General features: G+C 63.3%; 2 protein-coding genes across 3 annotated transcripts; both read left to right on the top strand.

Moving 5' to 3' along the window:
• Positions 1-86: 86 nt before the first annotated feature.
• Positions 87-3,477, top strand: GLTP (glycolipid transfer protein). The gene is made up of 5 exons (XM_076353098.1): positions 87-260; positions 1,234-1,295; positions 1,596-1,729; positions 2,072-2,222; positions 2,575-3,477. The coding sequence occupies exons 1-5, from the start codon at positions 158-160 to the stop codon at positions 2,755-2,757; spliced, it is 633 nt and encodes a 210-aa protein (XP_076209213.1). The 5' UTR covers positions 87-157; the 3' UTR covers positions 2,758-3,477.
• A 663-nt stretch (positions 3,478-4,140) lies between these two features.
• Positions 4,141-13,598, top strand: TRPV4 (transient receptor potential cation channel subfamily V member 4). 2 transcript variants are annotated; one of them, XM_076353090.1, is made up of 16 exons: positions 4,141-4,177; positions 6,850-7,306; positions 8,374-8,546; positions 8,786-8,938; positions 9,194-9,334; positions 9,446-9,744; positions 10,250-10,429; positions 10,503-10,661; positions 10,796-10,888; positions 11,085-11,158; positions 11,269-11,434; positions 11,657-11,723; positions 11,971-12,287; positions 12,407-12,534; positions 12,763-12,884; positions 13,051-13,598. In XM_076353090.1, the coding sequence occupies exons 2-16, from the start codon at positions 6,930-6,932 to the stop codon at positions 13,191-13,193; spliced, it is 2,592 nt and encodes an 863-aa protein (XP_076209205.1). In that variant the 5' UTR covers positions 4,141-4,177; positions 6,850-6,929; the 3' UTR covers positions 13,194-13,598. The 2 variants fall into 2 exon arrangements, with proteins under 2 accessions (XP_076209205.1, XP_076209206.1); XM_076353091.1 differs by lacking the exon at positions 13,051-13,598 and having other exon boundaries at positions 11,971-12,234; positions 12,763-12,828.
• Positions 13,599-19,807: the final 6,209 nt, after the last annotated feature.

Raw genomic sequence — 19,807 nt, 5'->3', positions numbered from 1 at the left:
TGGCAGGCGGGCGGGTGGGCGGTGCGCGGCCATTGGTCGGAGCGGCGGGGGCGGGGCGCGGTGGCAGCGCGCTGCCGGGTCGGGCGGCGGTGCCGGTCCCGGTGCGGTGCCGGTGCCGGTGCCGGTGCGGAGCGGGTGGTGCGGGCCGGGCCGGGCCATGGCGTTGCTGCTGGAGCACGAGTTCAAGCCGCTGCCGGCCGACAAGCAGATCGAGACGCTACCCTTCCTGGAGGCCGTGGCGCACCTGCCGCCCTTCTTCGGTGAGCCCGGGCCGGCCGTCTGCGGGGGCGGGAGCTGTGGCAGGGCCCGGCCCGGTACTGGCCCCGCCGCCGCGCCCAGCCGTGGCCGGCCGCGGGCAGAGGACCCTCGGGCCCCCGGGCCCCGGCGGTCCGGGTAGCCTCTCCCCGGTCCCGGCTACCACCCCGGTGCTGGGTGCTCGTTCCTGGGGCTCCCCCAGTTCTGGGTCGTCCTTCCCCCCGGTCCCGGGCCCCCGGTAGGTGCTCACCCCCGGGCCCGGCTGCTCCTCTCCCCCGGTGCCTGGTGCCGCCCGGGGAAGCAGCCTGGTGGGGCCGGGCTTGCATCACGGTCCCGTCAAACCTGCCGAGCAGCTCCGTTGGGAAACGTCCCGCTGACCCCGGGGCCCCACGCCCCGGCGGAGCCGCCGACGCCGCAGCGGGGCCCGGCCGCCTTCCCCCCGGTACTCCCCGGCCGGAGGCATCGCTCGGGGCAGGCAGCTCCCGGCCGGCCCGTGGGTCCCACCCGCGGCCGCTCACCCCGTGTCGGGGACGCGGCAGGCGCTGTCGGGGCCGTGGGTGTGGGTCGGCGCGGCCGCCCTCGTGCCACGATGGCCTGCGCCGTCCTGCTGCCCTCCACAATGTCGGCTATTGTGTGACGGCTCTGTGGCAGGGCTCGGCTGGGCAGGACACGGGCTGCCTGCCTGGGGATGGGTAGAGAGGGTCCTGTGCCCGTCGTGCTGCTCCGGATGGTCGCACTGGGGCCATGTCCCGGAGCCGGGGGTCACGGGGCCGGGGCGGGGGGCACGGCTGTCCCAGAGGGCCGGCAGCCGCTCCCCGTGGCCGTGTGCGAAGCCTGAAGAGCCATTCCCAGCCTCGCTGGCGCGTGTCTTGGTGCCTTGGCTGTAGTTAAGGTGAAACCTGTCGGTTACGGCTCGGGACTTTGCCGTGTCTCCTGTGTCCCCTAATGACTAATCGTCCTCCCTTCATGTTTCCACAGATTGCCTGGGGACTCCCATCGTCTACTCGCCGGTCAAAGCAGACCTGACTGGAAATATCAAGGTAGGAAGGGGCGCAGGAGGGCTCGGGGGGGTGAACCCCCCGGGCAGAGATGCTGTGGGATTGGAGAGGCAAGATGTGGAGGTGTTTAAAAAGGGCTTTTCTTCCCACGGGGGCTTTCGGGCTCAGCGGCGGCTCATCTCGGTGTGTTTATTAACGAGGTTCCCTGGTGAAAGCACCATTTAGCAGCCGCGGTGCTCGCTGCAGACACCGCGTTTCCCCATGCCGCAGCCGTGAGCACCGGCCTGCTGCCGCTCTGCCCGGCAGCTCCCGGGAGCCAACCCCCCTTCTCTGCCCTCTCAGAAAATCCGGGCGGTTTACGACTCCAACCCGACCAAGTTCAAAACGCTGCAGAACATCCTGGAGGTGGAGAAGGAGATGCACGGCTCGGCCTGGCCCAAGACAGGCGCGACGCTGGCGCTGATGTGGTTGAAAAGGTGACTCACGGCGTCAGGGGCTGCTCCGGGCTGTGTCCTGGCACGCGGGGAACCTGTTGAACGCCAGCCGGAGGCTGCTGCGGAGAGCGTGGGTCCGGCTGGTCCCTTCAAGCTGGGTCTGGCCGGGGCAGTGTGGCATGCTGCGTTTCGGGGAGCGCAGCCCGGCGCACTGGCTGTATGAGCAGGAACACGCAGGGGCAGGCATCAGCCCTGTGGGGAGGGTGTGCTGCCGGGGCTGTGGGTTTTTGGCGGGCCCGGATGCGTTGGGCTCGGGGGGTGCCTTGCTGGAGGCTGGGAAGCAGCATCCCCTTCCCCACCCTGACATCTCCGCTCTTCTCACAGGGGCCTGAAGTTCATGCTGGTGTTGCTGCAGAGCATCTCTGATGGTGAGCGGGACGAGGAGCATCCAAACCTCATCCGAGTGAACGCCATGAAGGCTTACGAGATCGCGCTGAAGAAATACCACGGCTGGATGCTGCAGAAACTCTTCACGGTGAGCGTTCGTGTCTCCATGGAGGAAAGCAGCCTTTCTTTAAGCCCAGCTGCTCCCTTAGTTGCCCTGAGCAGTGATGTGTTTTAGGGGAATAAGGGCTTGGAAACATGGGAAGCTGCTGATCTGTTTTGAGCAGTATTTCCAGGGAACCCTCTCTGTGTATCCCCGCTTCTCCGAGTGTCCAGCCAACATCCCCAAGGTTGTTCCCGTGCGCCACTGAGCACCCGGAGACTCAGCGGGGTCTCCGGGCGCTCAGCGGTGCACGGGAACAACCCAAACTGGGGTCCTGCGTGTGGGATGGGGAGGACTTTGGGTCTGTGGGAGCCTTACAGCTTCTTCCCCTGTTTTACAGGGCTCGGTCTACGCTCTTCCGTACAAATCGGATTTGCTTAAGGCGTTAGAGAAGGGTAAAGAAGTCAAAGAGGAGGAAAGCATAGAGAAGATTCATCAGTTTCTCTCGAGGGTCACCCCCATCCTGGATGCAATTTATGAGATGTACACAAAGATGAACGCCGAGCTGAGCTACAAAGCCTAAGGCTCGCACGGGACTGGCAGGGCTCAGATAAGGTGTGACGGGTGCTACCTGCGTCTCAATCACTGAGGCAGCTGGGGTGGCTCCCGGCTGTCAGGCGACTTTGATTCTCATCTGGATCTGCAGTGGATAACCTGTTTTCTTACCAAAAAAAAAAAAAAAAAAAATTAATTTTCTATTGAGAATACGGCAATAAAACAATTGTACCCCGTGTCATCGTAGGATTTCCCAAGCTTTTGTACTACAGAGGAAAAACAAGTGTTTCTACTCCTAACCGCTGGGTTTATGTCTGCCACGCTACGGGGAATGAAGCGTGGCTGGCAGCAGCGTCCCGCCGATGCTGCCTTGGCTCTGCCCTGACTCTCGGACTGCACCGCTGCACCCTCGGCTCTGCTGCGCCCGGTACCCGCCGTGTGCCGATGAGCACCCGATGCCGCTCGCCCACCGATGGGCGCCCAGGTGAGAAACTTCCCAAATGATGCCAGCGGTGCCCGCGGCAGAGGAGCCGATGACTTTCCTGGGTGACCCCAACTCCTCCAGCGCCTGCGTGGGAGCGAGCCCCCTCCGCCGGGACGGCCGCGCCGGCTGAAGCCGGGGGACTGTCCCGACGCGGTGTTTGTGGAAGCACACGTTGCCTTATTAACCAACTGCCTTACGGCGCTGCCGAGCCCCGCGCCGGCGGGGCAGGGAAGCAAAATTTAATAAAAACTCACGGTAACCTCGGCCTGGGCGGCTGTTTTGGGGCTTGTTCCTGGGGGGGCTGTTTCGGGGAGGGTGTTTCTGGGCTTGTTTCGGGGCTGTTCCTGGGGGGGGCTGTTTTGGGGAGGGTGTTTCAGGGTTGTTCCTTGAGCGGGCTGTTTCAGGGAGGGTGTTTTGGGGGGCTGTGCCTGGGGGGGCTGTTTCAGGGAGGTTGTTCTGGGGGGCTTGTTTTGGGGAGGCTGTTTCGGGGAGGGTGTTTCTGGGCTTGTTTCGGGGCTGTTTTGGGGAGGCTATTTCGGGGGGCTGTTTTGGGGAGGCTGCTTTGGGGAGGGTGTTTCTGGGCTGTTTTGGGGGGGTTGTTCCTGGGGGGGTTTGTTTTGGGGGAGAGTGTTTTGAGGCTGTTCCTGGGGGGGCTGTTTCGGGGAGGGTATTTTGGGGCTTGTTTTTGGAGGGTGTTTCGGGGGACTGTTCCTGGGAAGGATGTTCCCGGTGGGGGCCTGTTTCGGGGAGGGTGTTCCGGGACTGCGCCGGGCCGGTGCCCGGGTGCCGGCAGGAGCGGAGGGGGCGGGCGGGGGCGGGGGCCGCTCCCGCGGGCGGGTCCCGGTGCCGCCCGCCCCCGGCGCTGGAGCCGGAGCCGGGGCGGGGAGGGGCCGCTCTCCGGGACGGGCCCCGCGGCGACTCGGCGGCGCCGGAGCCTACGGGACCCTTCGCGGGACGTGCCGCGGTACGGTCCGGGAGCGGAGCGGGCAGGCGGGGGGCCGCGGGGTCCCGCAAAAACGGGGGGCGGCGCGACTGTGGGGGTGTCCGGGGCGGGACACGGGGACCGGGGCGGGATACAGCCCCCCGGGGTGAGGACCGGGCCGCGGGACGTGCTGGGCAAGGCAGGGCCCAGCCCCGTGGGCTCCCCCCCGGCACTGCGGGGGTCCTGACCTGTCTGGACGGTTTGGGGGCTCACCGCTCCGAGGGTGAGGTGCCGGGTGCGTTCCCACGGGGTGCTTTGGGGAAGGGGTTACCAACGGCTTTGAAGTTCATCTGTTGGTCCATGGCTCTCGCCCAGGTGAGTGCGGTCCTGGCGGCACGGTTTATTTTCGAAGCTGGCTGGTTCACTCCGGATGAGCGTTTCCAGCGGGGCTGGATGTGAACACGATGTGGTTTCAGTGATTCACTCCTACCCAGAGCCCTTTGTGCTTTAGTTTGAGGAACACTTTAATGTGGCAAATTCTGCACCACCCGCTAACGGGGCACCTTCCCTGCCGCCCGCCCAGGGCATGTCCCTGCACATCCCGGTGTCGGCGCTGGCGTCTGTGCCCTTGTAATGGTCTGGAGTGGGGTCCTAATTGGGGATACTGGTCTGGCTTGGAGGTAACTTGGTGGAAAGGTGGGGAGAGGTGGGAGCGCACGTGGGGGAGCGGGTGGGAGGGTTTGTGTTGGATGCGAGAGCCAGGGCTGTGCCAGCGAGCCCGGGCACGATGAGCTGCGCCTTGACTCATTTATTCCATGGGGTGAGGAAGTCTGAAAAACAAAAACCCGAATAGCTAACAAGTCAAATAAAACCCCATTGACAGCACCTTTCCTGGCAGTGGCTGTGCCCATGGGAGCACCCAGGCTGACGGCACCAGCCAGCGAGCCCGTCGTTTCCAACGCGAGCCTCCTGCCCCAGTCGCTGGTGGCAGCACCGGCTCCCGGCCCCACCTGCCCTTTCCACTTGTCCCCTCGCTTCTGCCCCGCATCTCCCCGGGCTCCGGCCCTGCGAGCACCCCCGGGGCTGCCTGCCACCTGTCCGAGTCCCGCGGCCGAGTCCCCAGCCGCTTCCTACGGGAAAGTGTCCTGTGCCGGTGGCTCCCTGGCTCTGCCCTGGCCTCCAGCCACATGTGACAGCCCGTGCCGTATTTGGGCTTTTCCCTAAAGCTGTGCTTGTCCTGGGGGTGGGATTCCCAGCACAGCTGAGGAGTTAGGTGCTCTGTCCCCATGCACAGCCCCCGGGGCTGGCGTGCTTGGCAATCCCCTCTTCTCTGTTGCCCAAGGGCAAATGGGCCATGCGAGGGCCCGTGTTTGCCTGGGGTCAGGGCGTGGGACCTGCGGGCTTTGGCAGGTGCTTGTGGAATTTCTTGCAGAGAGGGCCATGGCAGGAAAGTCAGCAAGGAGGAGAAACCGTCTCAGCTCTGTGGCTCACTCTGCGTCTTCCAGGGCTGCACCGTCCCTGCTGGGTGTCACCCGGGGCGGTGGGGAGCAGGGGACTGCTGCCCAAGGCCCCCCTCGCTGCAGCAGGATTTTGGGGCTGTTTGCAGCCCTCGTCCCCTGTGTCTGCGGGAGCATTGTGTGTCCCCGCCGTGGGGCTGCCATGGGCGGCTGTGGGACACGCTGCCTAATTAGAAGCACGTTATCCAGCAGAGATCCCAGCCTGCCATTATGGCTTGTTGTACAAAGCTGCAGCCCGGCAGAAAATGATACGTTTTCTGGCTGCTTTTTCTGTCCCAGGACCCACAGGGAGGGCTGAGTTCCCCAGAGGCAGGAGCTGGGCCGAGCCTTAACGCTGATGTGTTTCACGGGTGTGTTTTCGTGGAAAGTGGGGCTGGGGGACAACCCGGGGTCACTCACCTGTCTGCCCTGCCTGTCCGTGCCCCTGCCAGCGCTGCCTGCCCGGAGGGACCTGGTGGGCAGGGCACTGCGGTGCCTGTGGCATGGTGCAATGCTTTGCTCTCCACGCTGGTAGCACAACTCTCCTGCAGTCCCATGTCCCCCTGGGCAACCTAAACCCGTAATTTCTTGTCCTAACCGCTGCTCCTGTCCTCCCATGGGCTGCGACCCCCCCCTGTGCCATGTCCGTCCCTCTCCCAGTGCCCAGCGTGGCCATGCTGGCACTGTGGGTGCCCAGGGTCAGGTCCCACCAAGCCCCCCGGGGCTGCGGGAGCTGTGGGGCATTGGGAACCAGCCCCAGTTCTGCTCCCAGTCACACTCCCAGCTCCGCTGTGGTGGCAGCTCCCCGCTTCCCTGGGCGCGGGGTGTATCCCAGGAATGTTTTCTTTCCTTGGGCAGCAGATCAGAGTGCACAGGGTCTGCTCTGTGCCCTGTCCTGGGCTGCACCCAAGCTGACCACAGTAGGGAGAGGCAGCGGGGCCAGGCTCGACCTCACCCATTACAGCTGCGCTTTGAATCTGGCAGCACAGCAGCTGGTGGGGCCTCTACAGACGTGAGGGGTCCCCACGGCCAGGTAGGTGGGCGGCGAGGAGAGCCAGGGCAGGACAGGAGACCCTGGGCTGCGGGGGGTCCTGCTGGCCCCAACCACTGCTGGGGTCGGCGTGGGACCTGCTCCCGCACGGGGGCACGGTGCCCCGTGGGAGAGTATGGGGAGGGACAGGGGTTATTTGGGGATGACACTGGGTTTTCTTCTGCCAGGTCTCCTGCTCTCGTGGAAGGAGCTGGGGGTCACAGCTGCCCAGGCAGGCAGCTCTCACCCATCCCTCTGGCCAGGGAGCATGGCAGACGCTGAAGACCCCCCACGTGCCGTTGGTGGTGATGCCGGGGAGGGCCTGGGGGATGATGGGTCCCTCCAGAATGACTCCTTCCCACTCTCCTCGCTGGCCAACCTGTTCGAGAGCGAGGATACCCTGTCCCCTGCTGAGGCGGCCCGGGGCCCCCCCGGTGCTGGGGATGGAAAGCAAAACCTCCGCATGAAATTCCACGGGGCCTTCCGGAAAGGCGCCCCAAAGCCCATGGAGCTGCTGGAGGCCACCATCTACGAGTCGGCCGTGGTCCCTGCGCCCAAGAAAGCCCCCATGGACTCCCTCTTCGACTACGGCACCTACCGCCACCACCCCAGCGAGAACAAGCGCTGGCGCAGGAGGGTTGTGGAGTGAGTACGGGGATGCCCATGCACCCTGGTGCCGGTGCGGAGTGATGGGCTGGGGGGCACCCTGGGTGCAGCACGGTGGATATGGGGACGCCCGGCAGCTGGGGATGGGGACAGCCTCCCATGGCTCCTCGAGTGGCACTTTGGGGTGCTTTGGTCAGGGGGTGCCACGCAGAGGGAGCAGCTCCCAGCCAGTGGCAGTGGCAGTGCCGGGCTATGCCATGCCATGCCGCACCATGCCATGATGTGGGTCTGCAGCCCCGCGGTGCTGTGGGGCCAGGAGCGCAGCTCCCCTTCCCCCTTGCCGGCACCGTGAAAGAGGCTCTGTGCACCCAGCCGCTCCCCTGGCCGGTGCGGACGTCTGGCTCCCCGGCATGAAAGGGCTTTTCAGGAGGGCCTCCGCCCTCCCCGCGCCAGGAAACCGGAGCCGGGGGGGCAGCCCGCGGCCGGGCGTACAATGCCCCTCTGTGCCGGGCACCTGGGGCGGCCATCGTGGCCCCCCGCCACTGTCCCCACCCCAGAGGTGCAGCCTGGCTCCGGGCAGTGGGGTGCCCCTGTGCCCTGGCGGGAGCTCGGTCCCCTGGGTGGGCAGGGATGCAGGCGGGTGGAGGGGGCTGGGATGCCCTGCGTACCCCCAGCCCTGGAGATCCCTGGCTGGGGCAGCCACTGTCCCTCCTCCCCCCATTCCCGGTGCCCGGAGCCGGCCGGTTGTCCCCAGCCCATCCCACTGCCGCCGACTGCTCCAACCAGTCTGGCTTCTCCTGCGGCGCTGGAGCATGGCCGACCCCGTGGCCTGTCCCTGCTGGGGGGCCTGGCTGGGGCCCAGAATGCTGCAGCACCCGGATGGGAGCTGGCAAGGTGCCCACCAGCCCCCGTGGGCGATACTGGGAGGTTGGATGCTGGGAGCACTGGGCTGCTGTGGGTGGGGAGGCTGCCCCAGCCCCAGTGGGTGACCCCAGCTGGGGCGGCCCCCGTGCCTTTCGCTGGCAGCTGAGCAGCCTCGAGCTCATTGCACGGGTGGGAAACTGAGGCAGCGGCTCCGGTCCCCAGCGCTGGCCCTTCTCCCACAGGAAGCAGGCACCAGGCGCAAAGGGGCCGGCTCCCAACCCGCCCCCTGTCCTCAAGGTCTTCAACAGACCCATCCTCTTCGACATCGTCTCCCGGGGGTCCCCAGCTGGCCTGGATGGGCTCCTCTCCTTCCTCCTCACCCACAAGAAGCGCCTCACAGATGAGGAGTTTCGAGGTGAGCACCTGGGGCTGGCCCTGCCCTGGGACTTCCGTGGTACCGGGGCTGTGCTGGGCCACCGGTGGTCCCCTTGTCCCCATGGGGATGGTGATGCACAACCCCGTCACAGGGGGCTGTGGCATGCGGCGCCCGGGAGGAGCTGGGGATTTGGCCAGAGAGTGCAGGGGTGCGGGGCTGGGCACCCCCATAGCTTGGGAGGCTTGCCCCAGCCCCCCCTCAGCACCCTCCGCTCCCAGAGCCCTCCACGGGGAAGACCTGCCTGCCCAAGGCCCTGCTCAACCTGAGTGGGGGCAGGAACGACACCATCCCCCTTCTCCTCGACATCGCCGAGAAGACCGGCAACATGCGGGAGTTCATCAACTCGCCCTTCAGGGATGTCTACTACCGAGGTAGGGGGGCATGGGGCTGCTGCCAGCCCTGCCTGGGCATGGGGGACCCCAGGGAGGTTTGGGAACTGGAGCAGTAGGGACCCTGAAGAGGATGGAGGATGCTGGAGGGCTTGGGGATCAGAGCAGCGAGGACCCTGGGGAGGCTGGGGGGCTCTGGAGGGGCTTAGGGACTGGAGCAGCAGGTACCCCGGGAAGGCTGGGGACCCGGGGGAAGTTGCGGGGTGAGGTGGGGGCTGACCGGCGCTGGTGGCACAGGTCAGACAGCCCTGCACATTGCCATTGAGCGCCGCTGCAAGCACTATGTGGAGCTGCTGGTGGAGAAGGGAGCAGACGTGCACGCCCAGGCCCGCGGCCGCTTCTTCCAGCCTAAGGACGAGGGTGGCTACTTCTACTTCGGTGAGAAGGGAGGGAACCGGCAGGTCACCCAGAGGGACCAGCTGCGCCCTGGGGATGCCCCTGTGGCAGGGCGAGGGCGACGGGCATCTCAATGGCACGCTGTCCCCGCAGGCGAGCTGCCCCTCTCGCTGGCCGCCTGCACCAACCAGCCCCACATTGTGCACTACCTGACGGAGAACGGGCACAAGCAGGCGGACCTGCGACGCCAGGACTCCCGCGGCAACACCGTGCTGCACGCCCTGGTTGCCATCGCCGACAACACCCGCGAGAACACCAAGTTTGTCACCAAGATGTATGACCTGCTCCTCGTCAAGTGCGCCAAGCTCTTCCCTGACACCAACCTGGAGGCGCTGCTCAACAACGATGGCCTCTCTCCCCTCATGATGGCTGCCAAGACTGGCAAGATCGGGGTACAGTGACCCCCCCGGAGCCGGGAGCCGTCTGCCCCGCTGTCCCTGGCTGCAAGGGCTGAGCCCCTGTCAGCTCTCAGCTAAGTCCTTTCGCACTTAGTGCATGTCCCTGCCGGCAGCAAGCAGCATGGCTTCTCTCTGCAGATGATGCTGGAAACCTGCACGTGCAGCCTATTAACCTGGCTAATTAACCTTTCCCTAATTAACCCCAGGCTCTCCGCACATCCCATCCTTTCCCCTGACTTGCCCTTGTCCTCCAGCGGTGCGGGCAGGGGGGGTCATTAAAAATGCAAAAGCTGCAGCATCCTGGGGGGCTGCCTGCTGCGATGGTGTCCCTCCACCCCGGGAGCACCTTGGGCCCCTCCTGGGGTCCAGGGGGTGGGTTGGGGTGCTGAGCAGTGGGAGGGGATGTGCCTGGGGTGGGGTGGGAGGAGAGTGGGGTGCCCCAAGCAGGCGGGGGCCGGGTGCAGGTCTGCCTGCGGGCGAGCGGTCCTCCCTCCGGCAGATCTTCCAGCACATCATCCGGCGGGAGATCACAGACGAAGATGCCCGGCACCTCTCGCGGAAGTTCAAGGACTGGGCATACGGCCCCGTCTACTCCTCCCTCTATGACCTCTCCTCGCTGGACACCTGCGGGGAGGAGGTGTCTGTGCTGGAGATCCTTGTCTACAACAGCAAGATCGAGGTGCGCAGGGGCTGGGGGGGACCGGGTGGGCCACAGGGCTGGGTCCCCACTGACGGCACCTGTATCCCACCAGAACCGCCATGAGATGTTGGCCGTGGAGCCCATCAACGAGCTGCTGCGCGACAAGTGGCGCAAGTTCGGGGCCGTCTCCTTCTACATCAGCGTGGTCTCCTACCTCTGTGCCATGGTCATCTTCACCCTCGTCGCCTACTACCGCCCCATGGAAGGCCCCGTGAGTCCCACGGCACCGTGGCACAGCCCCATGGGCCAGCGCCTCCTGGCAGGGGGGTTTGCCGGGTCTCTGCCCCAAGCAGCCCTGCCTGCCCTGGGATGGTGGAGCAGCTCAGCTCTGTCCTTTCCCCGCAGCCCCCCTACCCGTACATCACCACCGCTGACTACCTGCGCCTGGCTGGGGAGATCATCACCCTTCTCACTGGCATCCTCTTCTTCTTCACAAACGTCAGTGCAGCGAGGCGGGGGGTCCTCCCATGGGACAGACGAGCCCTCATGATCTCCATGCAAGGAGCAACTCGAGGGCGACAGCCCCATGTCCTGAGGCATCAGCCCCTGCCACGATGCCCCCCGGACACCGAGTCCCTGCTGCACAGGGGCTTGCTCCCCCCAGCTCCCCCCAACCTCTCCCTCTCTCCCCCAGATCAAAGATCTGTTCATGAAGAAGTGCCCAGGCGTGAACTCCTTCTTCATAGACGGCTCCTTCCAGCTGCTCTAGTATGTGGGGAACCCCCGGGGCCTCCCCGAGCCACAGCATCCCCGGACTTGCAAGGGGCAGTAGCCGGCGGTGGCTGTCCGTGCAGGGTCTGACCCCAGCTCTCCTCCAGCTTCATCTACTCGGTGCTGGTGATCGTCACGGCGGGGCTGTACCTGGGTGGCATCGAGGCGTACCTGGCCGTCATGGTCTTCGCGCTGGTCCTGGGCTGGATGAACGCACTGTACTTCACCAGGGGGCTCAAGCTGACGGGGACCTACAGCATCATGATCCAGAAGGTCCAGTGGGGTCAGGGGTCTTCTTCCCCAGCAGGGCCGGTCCTCCTATGGATGTGTGACCCAAAAGGAGGATCCCCCATGCTTTCTTTAGGGTTTCTTGTGGCTCACCAATGCCCTGTTCTCAGCCTGGCCATCCATGCGGCATGGCTCAGCGATGGTGCCCCGGCACATGGCCGGGCACTGCGGTCCAGCACATCTCACCCCCCTCTCCATCACTTGCAGATCCTCTTCAAAGACCTTTTCCGCTTCCTCCTGGTCTACTTGCTCTTCATGATCGGCTACGCATCAGGTAGGTGCCTGGCCGGTGAGCTGGGGCTCGGGGGGAGGATGAGTCCTGTGGCATGGCATGGCACGGCCGGGCAGGGGGCTGTGGACCCCCTGCTCCGTCCTACCTGCCTGTGGGCTCAGCCTTTGCCTCCCCCTGTGGTGGAGAGGGAGAGGGGCTCAGCCGGTGCAGAGCCACATGGGGGCCCGTTATGGGCCCCATCCTTGCCGCTGCCCCCATGGACTCGCCACCCCTGTCCTTCCTCCCCCAGCTCTGGTGTCCCTCCTCAACCCATGTCCCAGCAGTGAGTCCTGCAGCGAGGAGAAGTCCAACTGCACGGTGCCCACTTACCCTTCCTGCCGGGACAGCCAGACCTTCAGCACCTTCCTGCTCGACCTCTTCAAGCTCACCATCGGCATGGGCGACCTGGAGATGCTTGAGAGTGCCAAGTACCCAGTCGTCTTCATCATCCTCCTTGTCACCTACATCATCCTCACCTTTGTGCTCCTCCTCAACATGCTCATTGCTCTCATGGGTGAGACTGTGGGCCAAGTCTCCAAGGAGAGCAAGCACATCTGGAAGCTGCAGGTACCACCCTGGGAGCTGCACTGCAGCACCCCAAGCTCCGTCAAAGCAGCACCACCAGGGTGAGGGACCCCCATGCCTCCATCCCCAAGTGGCTGAGGGGTCCCTGGTGTCACTGGCAGTGGGCCACCACCATCCTGGACATCGAGCGCTCCTTCCCTGTGTTCCTGCGGAGAGCCTTCCGCTCAGGGGAGATGGTCACCGTGGGGAAGGGCACTGATGGGACGCCTGACCGCCGCTGGTGCTTCAGGTAAAGGCAGGTGCCCTTGGGAGCCAGGGACCGGGAGCAGCCAAGCCTCTCCCCCTGCAGCAAGCAGCATTTCGGGGTGCCGGCACCGTGCACTTGTTTGCTGGGTAGTTTGTACTAATCTGGAGCCAAGTGGCATTGCCGATGGTGGGATAGCGCAGGGACGCAGGAGCTGCCGCCTTGGCTCCCAGCCACTCTGTGCAGCCCCTCTGGGTCTGACCTTCCCTGCAGGGTGGACGAGGTGAACTGGTCCCACTGGAACCAGAATCTGGGCATCATCAGCGAGGACCCGGGCAAGAGCGACACATACCAGTACTATGGCTTCTCCCACACCATGGGCAGGCTGCGGAGAGGTGAGCGTGGTGCCGTGGGCTGGGAGCATCCCTTGGGACACAGCTTGCAGCCTCTGATGAGCCCCAGGAGCAGATTTGCTTTGGGGGCCAGGTGGCACGGAGCTGATTGGCAAGGGGGGACCGGCTGCAGCCTCCTGGCTCTGACAAACTCCCGCCGTCTCCACAGATCGCTGGTCGACGGTGGTGCCGCGTGTGGTGGAGCTCAACAAGAGCTGCCAGCCGGAGGAAGTGGTGGTGCCGCTGGGGACCGTAGGGACGGTGGAGGCACGGGAGCGGCGGCACGGCCAGGCCTCGAGCTCCCCGCTCTAGCACAGTGGCCCTGGGAGCTAACAGACTCTGCCCAGGCCCCCAGCACGGCCCCGGCACAGCCATCGGAATTGTGGACTGGGCTGGACGGTGCTTGTCTGCTCCTCAGGGATTCGTACAGCCTCCGTCCCTCCAGCAGCCGCTGTCCTGGTAGGTGTCCAGCCTGGACAGGGGGTCCTGGCCCTGCCCCGGCAGTGCTGGGGGTCTCCAGCTCGCACAGGCGAGCCTCAGTGCTGCCACTTCGCTTTGCTGAGCTGGGGCCATCGGCGGTGCCATGCCAGGAACCTCTGCCATGGGCGGGGTGTGGGGAACGCGGCCCCCTCCACCCACCAAGGCCAATGGTTTTTGCCACATGTTTTTTGCACAAGATTTATACGACTATTTATTTAGTAATAAAGACTGACCTGCCACTGCCGCCTCCTCCTGGTTTTGACTGATTGCAGCTGGGAGAGCATTGACGCAGGCAGGTCTCCGGGAGGAAGGCAGGAGCCTGCTGCTCCCTGCGCTGTGCCGTGCCGTGCCGTCACGCGGCAGATGGCCACCCAACACGCTGAGCTCACGCTCCTCCACAGACAGCCCCTCTCGTGGTGCCCTGTGCTGCCTGGAGCTTGCTGCCAGCCTGGCAGGGCACCGTGATGGTATGGAGCAGGCAGAAGCCCACAGGACACGGGGCAGAGCACCCTGTGCCTGCAGAGATGGGCAGGGCTGCACGGAGCAGCGGGTGGGGGTCGTGGCTGGCTGCAGCACCCAGCATTGCCCTCCCAGCCTTGGCTGCTTTGCCCGGGACATGGCAGACCCTGGCAGCCCTGCGCTCATCCCGTGGTGCATGGCCGGCAGTGCATGGCTGCCACTGCACAGCTATGGTACACGGGTAAGGTGCATGGCTGCAGGGCACAGCTATGCTAGATGGCTGCGATGCTTGGCTGCAGTGCACGGCTATGGAACATGGCTGCGGTGCACAGCTATGGTGCACGGCTATGGTGCACGGCTATGGTGCACGGCTATGGTGCATGGCTGCGGTGCACGGCTATGGTGCACGGCTGCGGTGCACGGCTATGGTGCATGGCTGCAGTGCACGGCTATGGTGCACGGCTGCGGTGCACGGCTATGGAACATGGCTGCGGTGCACAGCTATGGTGCACGGCTATGGTGCACGGCTATGGTGCATGGCTGCGGTGCACAGCTATGGTGCATGGCTGCGGTGCACGGCTGCGGTACGTGGCTATGGTGCACAGCTGCGGTGCATGGCTATGGTGCATGGCTATGGTGCACGACTATGGTGCACGGCTATGGTGCACGGCTGCGGTACACGACTATGGTGCACAGCTACGGTGCACGGCTGCGGCGCATGGCTGAAGGGTACGGCTGCGGTGCCCGGCTATGGTGCATGGCTGCGGTGCATGGCGATGGTGCATGACTATGGTGCCGGGGCTGCGCGGCTGCATCCCGCCGGAGCTGCTGTTCCACTGGAGGGCACCACACACCGTGCGATGCCGGATCCGGCCCCGGCAGGCAGGAGGGAGCCCGGGGCCGGGCCGTGCTGGGCTCCTGCCCCACACCCGGCCGGGCAGGCGGGCAGGCGGTGGGGCCGGGCAGCCCTGGGCTGGGGGAAGCCGGACCGGGGGCAAACCGAGGGCCTGCCGCTGAGCTAGGCACCCGCCCCGGCGTCCCTCTGCACCCCTCGCCCCGTCCTCGGGTAGGGACTGGCCTGTGGGACGTGGGTCTGCAGGATGAGGCCGTTGACCCGCTCCTGCCCGGCTGCTCTTGCGGTGCCCTGCTGTCGGGCAGGGAATGGGGCTGCAGCTTGGGGCCTGGGGGCTGCCCGGCAGGAGCAGGATGAGCTCCCGGTGGGATGGGCAGCAAGACGGGCAGCACTGCCTCGGCGGGATGCTCCCCATCCCGTCCCACCGCGCCTCTTTAACCCTGATGCTCCTTTTCTGCTCATCTCCCTTTGCAGCCACCTGCAACGGCATAGTTTCCTTTTGCAGCTGGACATTGTGTAGGTCTGAAGGACCAATTTGGGTGGGCGCCGGCGGCTCGGTGGCACAGTGACATGGTGGCGGAGAAGGGCCAGGGCCCTGGAAGCAGCCCAGCTCAGTGAGCAAATGATATAGCAGAAAAGGGGACACTTCATCTTCAAACTTGATTACTCGCCGTTAGCTTTAACTGCACTGTCTCCGTTTAAATGTGATTTACATATATCTCTCATATTGCGGTTTAAGTATTTCCCCAGGGTGAGGGAATGAATAAGTTTCATTATCACTACTTAGGAGAGGCTGAGGTTTCAGCTCTCGGCTCATGCTGCATAATCGAATGAGGAGCTGAGCCGGCTGCTGCTTTCACACCGGCTGTTATTTCAAAATTATAAACTTTGCTTTCACCTAGCCAGGCGGCCAGGCCCCACCAGACCTGGGGGCACAGGCTGGGGGAGCCCTGGCACGGGGCTCGGCTGCCTGGTGTGCTGGAGATGGGTGCTGTGCTGCAGCTGCCCCCAGCTATAGCACTGGAAATAGAATTTTCCAGCGTAATTGGAAATAAACTAATTTCCTCCTCCCCCATGCAAATTCTAATGTCCCAAAGCTGAAGGACCATGTGTGAGTGGGGTTAAAAGCGGTTAGGATGCAGGAGGGACAGACATCGCTGTGCCCCAGCACCCTGCGCCATCACGCTGGACCCGATGATGGCTTGGTGGGGATGAGGACACCGTGGCCACGACGGTGACATCCCGGCACAGCCACCTTTGGGGCTGCAGGGCTTGCCTTTGGCCCTTTTACACCCTGCCCCCCCAAAGCCCTGAGCTATTGCACTCTCTGCCTTCAGGCATGGCCGTGGAGGTGAGGGGGCACCCCAGGGGCCAGAGGGCTGGGGGTGCTTGGGCACGGCCTCCTCCTGCTCCCCCCCCCGCACCGCCCTGCCAGTGATGACAAACCCAACAAAGGGAAAAGAAAAGCACTTGTCATCCAGAATGCGGAGCGCAGAAGCAAATTTATTTTTAGATAAATCTAAAGCTTAATTTGTGAAGCTAATATCAATCAAAATGAGAGATGGGTTTTTTTAAGTCCTTTTGCAGCCATGCAATTTATACTGCCTGTCTCTTCTCTTCACTCTCAAACAGCAAAGGCGGCCGCTAAGTTTAATATCAGCCTCATGCACGCCTGCCTTAGAAATTATTATTATTATTATTTTAATAGGAAGATATCTGCAGACCAGAAATGGCATAATTTCCCCCCAGCATGTTCCTGCAGTGCTTGTGGGGTGCTGCGCCCCGCTGGGGCGAGGGGGCTATGGATGGTGGTGGCTTCGCCCTGGGTGCCGGGACATATCTCAGGGAGGGTCCCTGCCCCATCTCCAGCCCACATCTGCGCGTGCTTCGGGTCCCCACGGACTCACCTGCACCCACTGGAGCGGCGCTGCGGCAGTCCTGGATGGAGGCAGGCGCCCACCAAGGAGGGACCCATTTCTTTTGCATTACCTGTTTGAAGTCTTCCCATGCACAGTGAAATCCTCCTCCAAGAGGGAGCTATCTGAGGGGAGAATTAACCTGCTAAATAATAAAAACCCTGCGCACCTCCTAATGAAATGTAATGACTTTGAGACCTGCAAGATGGATCGCGCCGTCGCTCCAGCCGCTCGCCCTGATTTATGGTGATGTGGGAAGCAGTGCTAATGAATCCCCCCCCTTGGAGGGGAACCGGTAGTGGAGCAAAGTTTCTCTTGGGGCCCCCAAAGCCCCTGGCGAGGCGCTTTGCACTGCGCAGCCCTGGCCTCGGTAGGGCCCCCCCCTTTGGTAGCCCCCAATGCATGAGGGGAGCCACAGGGAGGGGCTGCAGCCAGCACCGCCACCCCATGCCCAGCACAGAGGGACCCACCAGCACCGCTGTGCTTCAGCCTCACATTTCTTTTGATGCGGCATCTTTTTAATGACAAAGATCTAAGCAAATATTTTCCTCTGGCTAGTCTAATTTTAACACGCAGGCAGGCAATGGCACACACACCCCTCCCCCAGTAACATTAACCTCTGTGAAAATTTCCTTTTGTCCCAATTTCTCTTTGTTCCCTGGATCGGCTGTCACGCCGCTCGCTGCCGGTGACGGAGCGGTCCCCTCCCGGCATGCCATAAATATCGGCCGAACCACGCGTGCCGCGGTTATGGCAAGAGAGCAAACAAGACAAACGGAGCCGCGCTCCCCGGCTACAGCCGTGGCCACGGGGCGGCTCTGGGCATGTGGCTGCACGGCTGTGTCCCTGTCCCCATCCCTGTCCCCATCCCTGTCCCCCTAGGGCTAGGGGGGAGCAGCACAAGGGCAAAAAATAAGAACAATAAAGCTTTGCCCCTGGGAAACCAGCCCTCTGCCTCCCCACATCCACGGCCGTGCTGTGTTTTGGGTGTCCCCCAGTGCACAGCTCAGGCTGGTGGCTCCGGCGCGGGTCGCGGGTGCTCCACGCTGCCCGACACCCGGCCACAGGCAGGAGTGGGCAGCACTACACCTGCAACCCTGCCGTGGGTTTCCGCCGGGACCGGTCGCGCAGCCAGCGATGGCCATGGGCAAGTGTGGGCAGCAACTGGTTTAAAAATGATCCAAATTCTGCAGGTGGGTAAGTGGAAAATAAAGCAACACGTGCCCTCGCAGCCATGTCGGGGTCGCAGGCAGCCATGGGCGGGGGTGCGAGCGGGCAGCCGAGTCCCCGCCACCCTCAGCCCCCTCCCCGGCCAGGATAACGGCACGCCATATGTCACCGCCACGGGATGCGGGGGCCGGGGAGACGCGCCCTCTGCCCAGAGCTATTTGGGATTTAATACTATTATCCTAATGCAACTGGCTCATTGTTCGGGCTGGGAAGCTGTCGCCGGGGCAGAGCAGGGGGTTGGTCGGTCTGGGTTAGGGGAGCGCAGCCCCCCAGCTGGAGCGGGGCTGCCGGAGAGCCCCCGCTCTGCCCCAGCAGTGGGAACCCTGCTGCCGGGGGGGGGAGAACTCGGTGGCAAACAACTTGCTGCAGATGGTGGATGGCAGGGGAGATGCCACCGCTGCACCAGCGGTGGCTGTGGGTCCTGAGATGGGGTACCTGACCCCTGGTGCCCATCACCTGGCCCTTGGGACTGCGAGGGGCGAGCATCCCATGGGTGCACGTGGGGCCGCAGCCCTAATCTCTGAGGATTTGGCCCACGTGCGCCCGCCTCGCCTGGCCACCCTTTGGGTGCGAGGCGGAGGCTGGCGCCAGGGTCGGATTAATGGCTCAGCATCGTTAGCAGGTTATTTATAGGTCCTCCTCCATGCCCTAAAAATCTGCGGGAGGAAGGCGAGGAGCGGGTGGCCGGGGGGGTCCCGGCTCTGGGGGGGCCCAGGGGAGGCCACAGCAAAGCAAAGAGACTCCAGAGCACACGTCCAGCGATATCCTGGTTTTACTTTGGGAAAAACACCATCCGGACACACGGCTTGCGGGTTTCGTGTTGGTTTTTTTTTTTTTTTTTCATTTGTTTTCTCTCATTTTTAAAACAATATAGTGCAGCCAGCACTTCTCACAGTAGAATATAATGGTCAATTTTAGTATAAAAAAAAACATTCTCAGAGATTTGTAAATGCACTTAGTGCTTGAACAGGCCTTTCAGGGATACAGTACCTCTTTTCCGAGCACAATCACCTTGGGTTTCATCAGGGTATTTTTCTTTTTTTTCCTTTAAACATCAAAACACTTTGTATTTTGTGGTGCGGAGCCTTTTTTAAATGAATAAATCTATTAAACACATAATTACACATAGTGAATAACGGACCATAATGAGCATTTTGGAACTGGTTTTTTTAAAAAAAAACAAAAAGAGAAAAGGAGGTATGTGAGCGCCCCCGGTACCGTGGTCGCCTCTGACCCAGAACCAAGGTAGAACTGACAGTAAGGGGGGGAAAAAAACCAGCCTGGAAATGTGAGACCCGGGCAGGTTCCCGGGGGTGCCGCAGGGCAGGAGAGGGGCTGGGGGGGTCCCGCTGGGTGCCCAATGCGGGGGCACCAAACCTCCCGGTTAAGTGGGAACAGGAGCCGGTGGTCAACGCGGGGCTGGGTGAGAGGAGGAGGAGGAGGAGGAGGAAGAGGGGTGGGAGGAGACTGTAGCAGCCAACACGTAGATGTACAGCCTAGTCAACTAAAAAAAAAAAAAAAAAAAAAAATCTGTTCAAGTTTTCAAGTGTTTTTCTTAAATAGCCTCCAGACTGTCCCCAATTATTAGCTTTAATCAAAGCAGTGCAAGTTACGGACTTCAGCTACAGGTCAGGCGCGAGCTCCCTGTGGCCGCCGCGCCGTCCGGCTGCCGGGCTGGCACTGGCTGCCGGTGAGCCTCCCAGCCGGCCGCAGCACGGGGCTCTGCCCCGCACGGATCTGGCCGGGCGCCCGCAGGTGTGCGGAGCGGAGCCTCCTCTCCCTGGATAGCAGCAACTCGTAGCGATTCCCTGTTCACATTCGTGGAGATAAAATGATTTCTGAGCTATATAGACAAGCGGTCCTTCGTCCTCGGCTTCCAGCGGGTTGCGGGTGTTATCCAGTCTGGGGACCCCGGTGAAATGCCACTGTCCCGGGAGCCCTTTTGGCAGCCGACCCCGTGTCCCCCTCCCCATCCCCCCGCCCTCGCT

This window comes from Aptenodytes patagonicus, chromosome 15, assembly GCF_965638725.1.
Source record: "Aptenodytes patagonicus chromosome 15, bAptPat1.pri.cur, whole genome shotgun sequence".
Taxonomy (NCBI): domain Eukaryota; kingdom Metazoa; phylum Chordata; class Aves; order Sphenisciformes; family Spheniscidae; genus Aptenodytes; species Aptenodytes patagonicus.
The sequence above is the reverse complement of the archived record's forward strand: the minus strand, read 5'-3'. Positions and strand labels throughout refer to the sequence as shown.

Coding starts and splice junctions, on each gene's coding strand:
- GLTP (XM_076353098.1), top strand. CDS start 158: ATGGCGTTGCTGCTGGAGCACGAGTTCAAGCCGCTGCCGGCCGACAAG. Junction 1,730..2,071: donor GCGCTGATGTGGTTGAAAAG/GTGACTCACGGC, acceptor CTCTTCTCACAG/GGGCCTGAAGTTCATGCTGG. Junction 2,223..2,574: donor TGCTGCAGAAACTCTTCACG/GTGAGCGTTCGT, acceptor CCTGTTTTACAG/GGCTCGGTCTACGCTCTTCC.
- TRPV4 (XM_076353090.1), top strand. CDS start 6,930: ATGGCAGACGCTGAAGACCCCCCACGTGCCGTTGGTGGTGATGCCGGG. Junction 8,939..9,193: donor CAGGGATGTCTACTACCGAG/GTAGGGGGGCAT, acceptor CTGGTGGCACAG/GTCAGACAGCCCTGCACATT. Junction 10,430..10,502: donor TCTACAACAGCAAGATCGAG/GTGCGCAGGGGC, acceptor GTATCCCACCAG/AACCGCCATGAGATGTTGGC.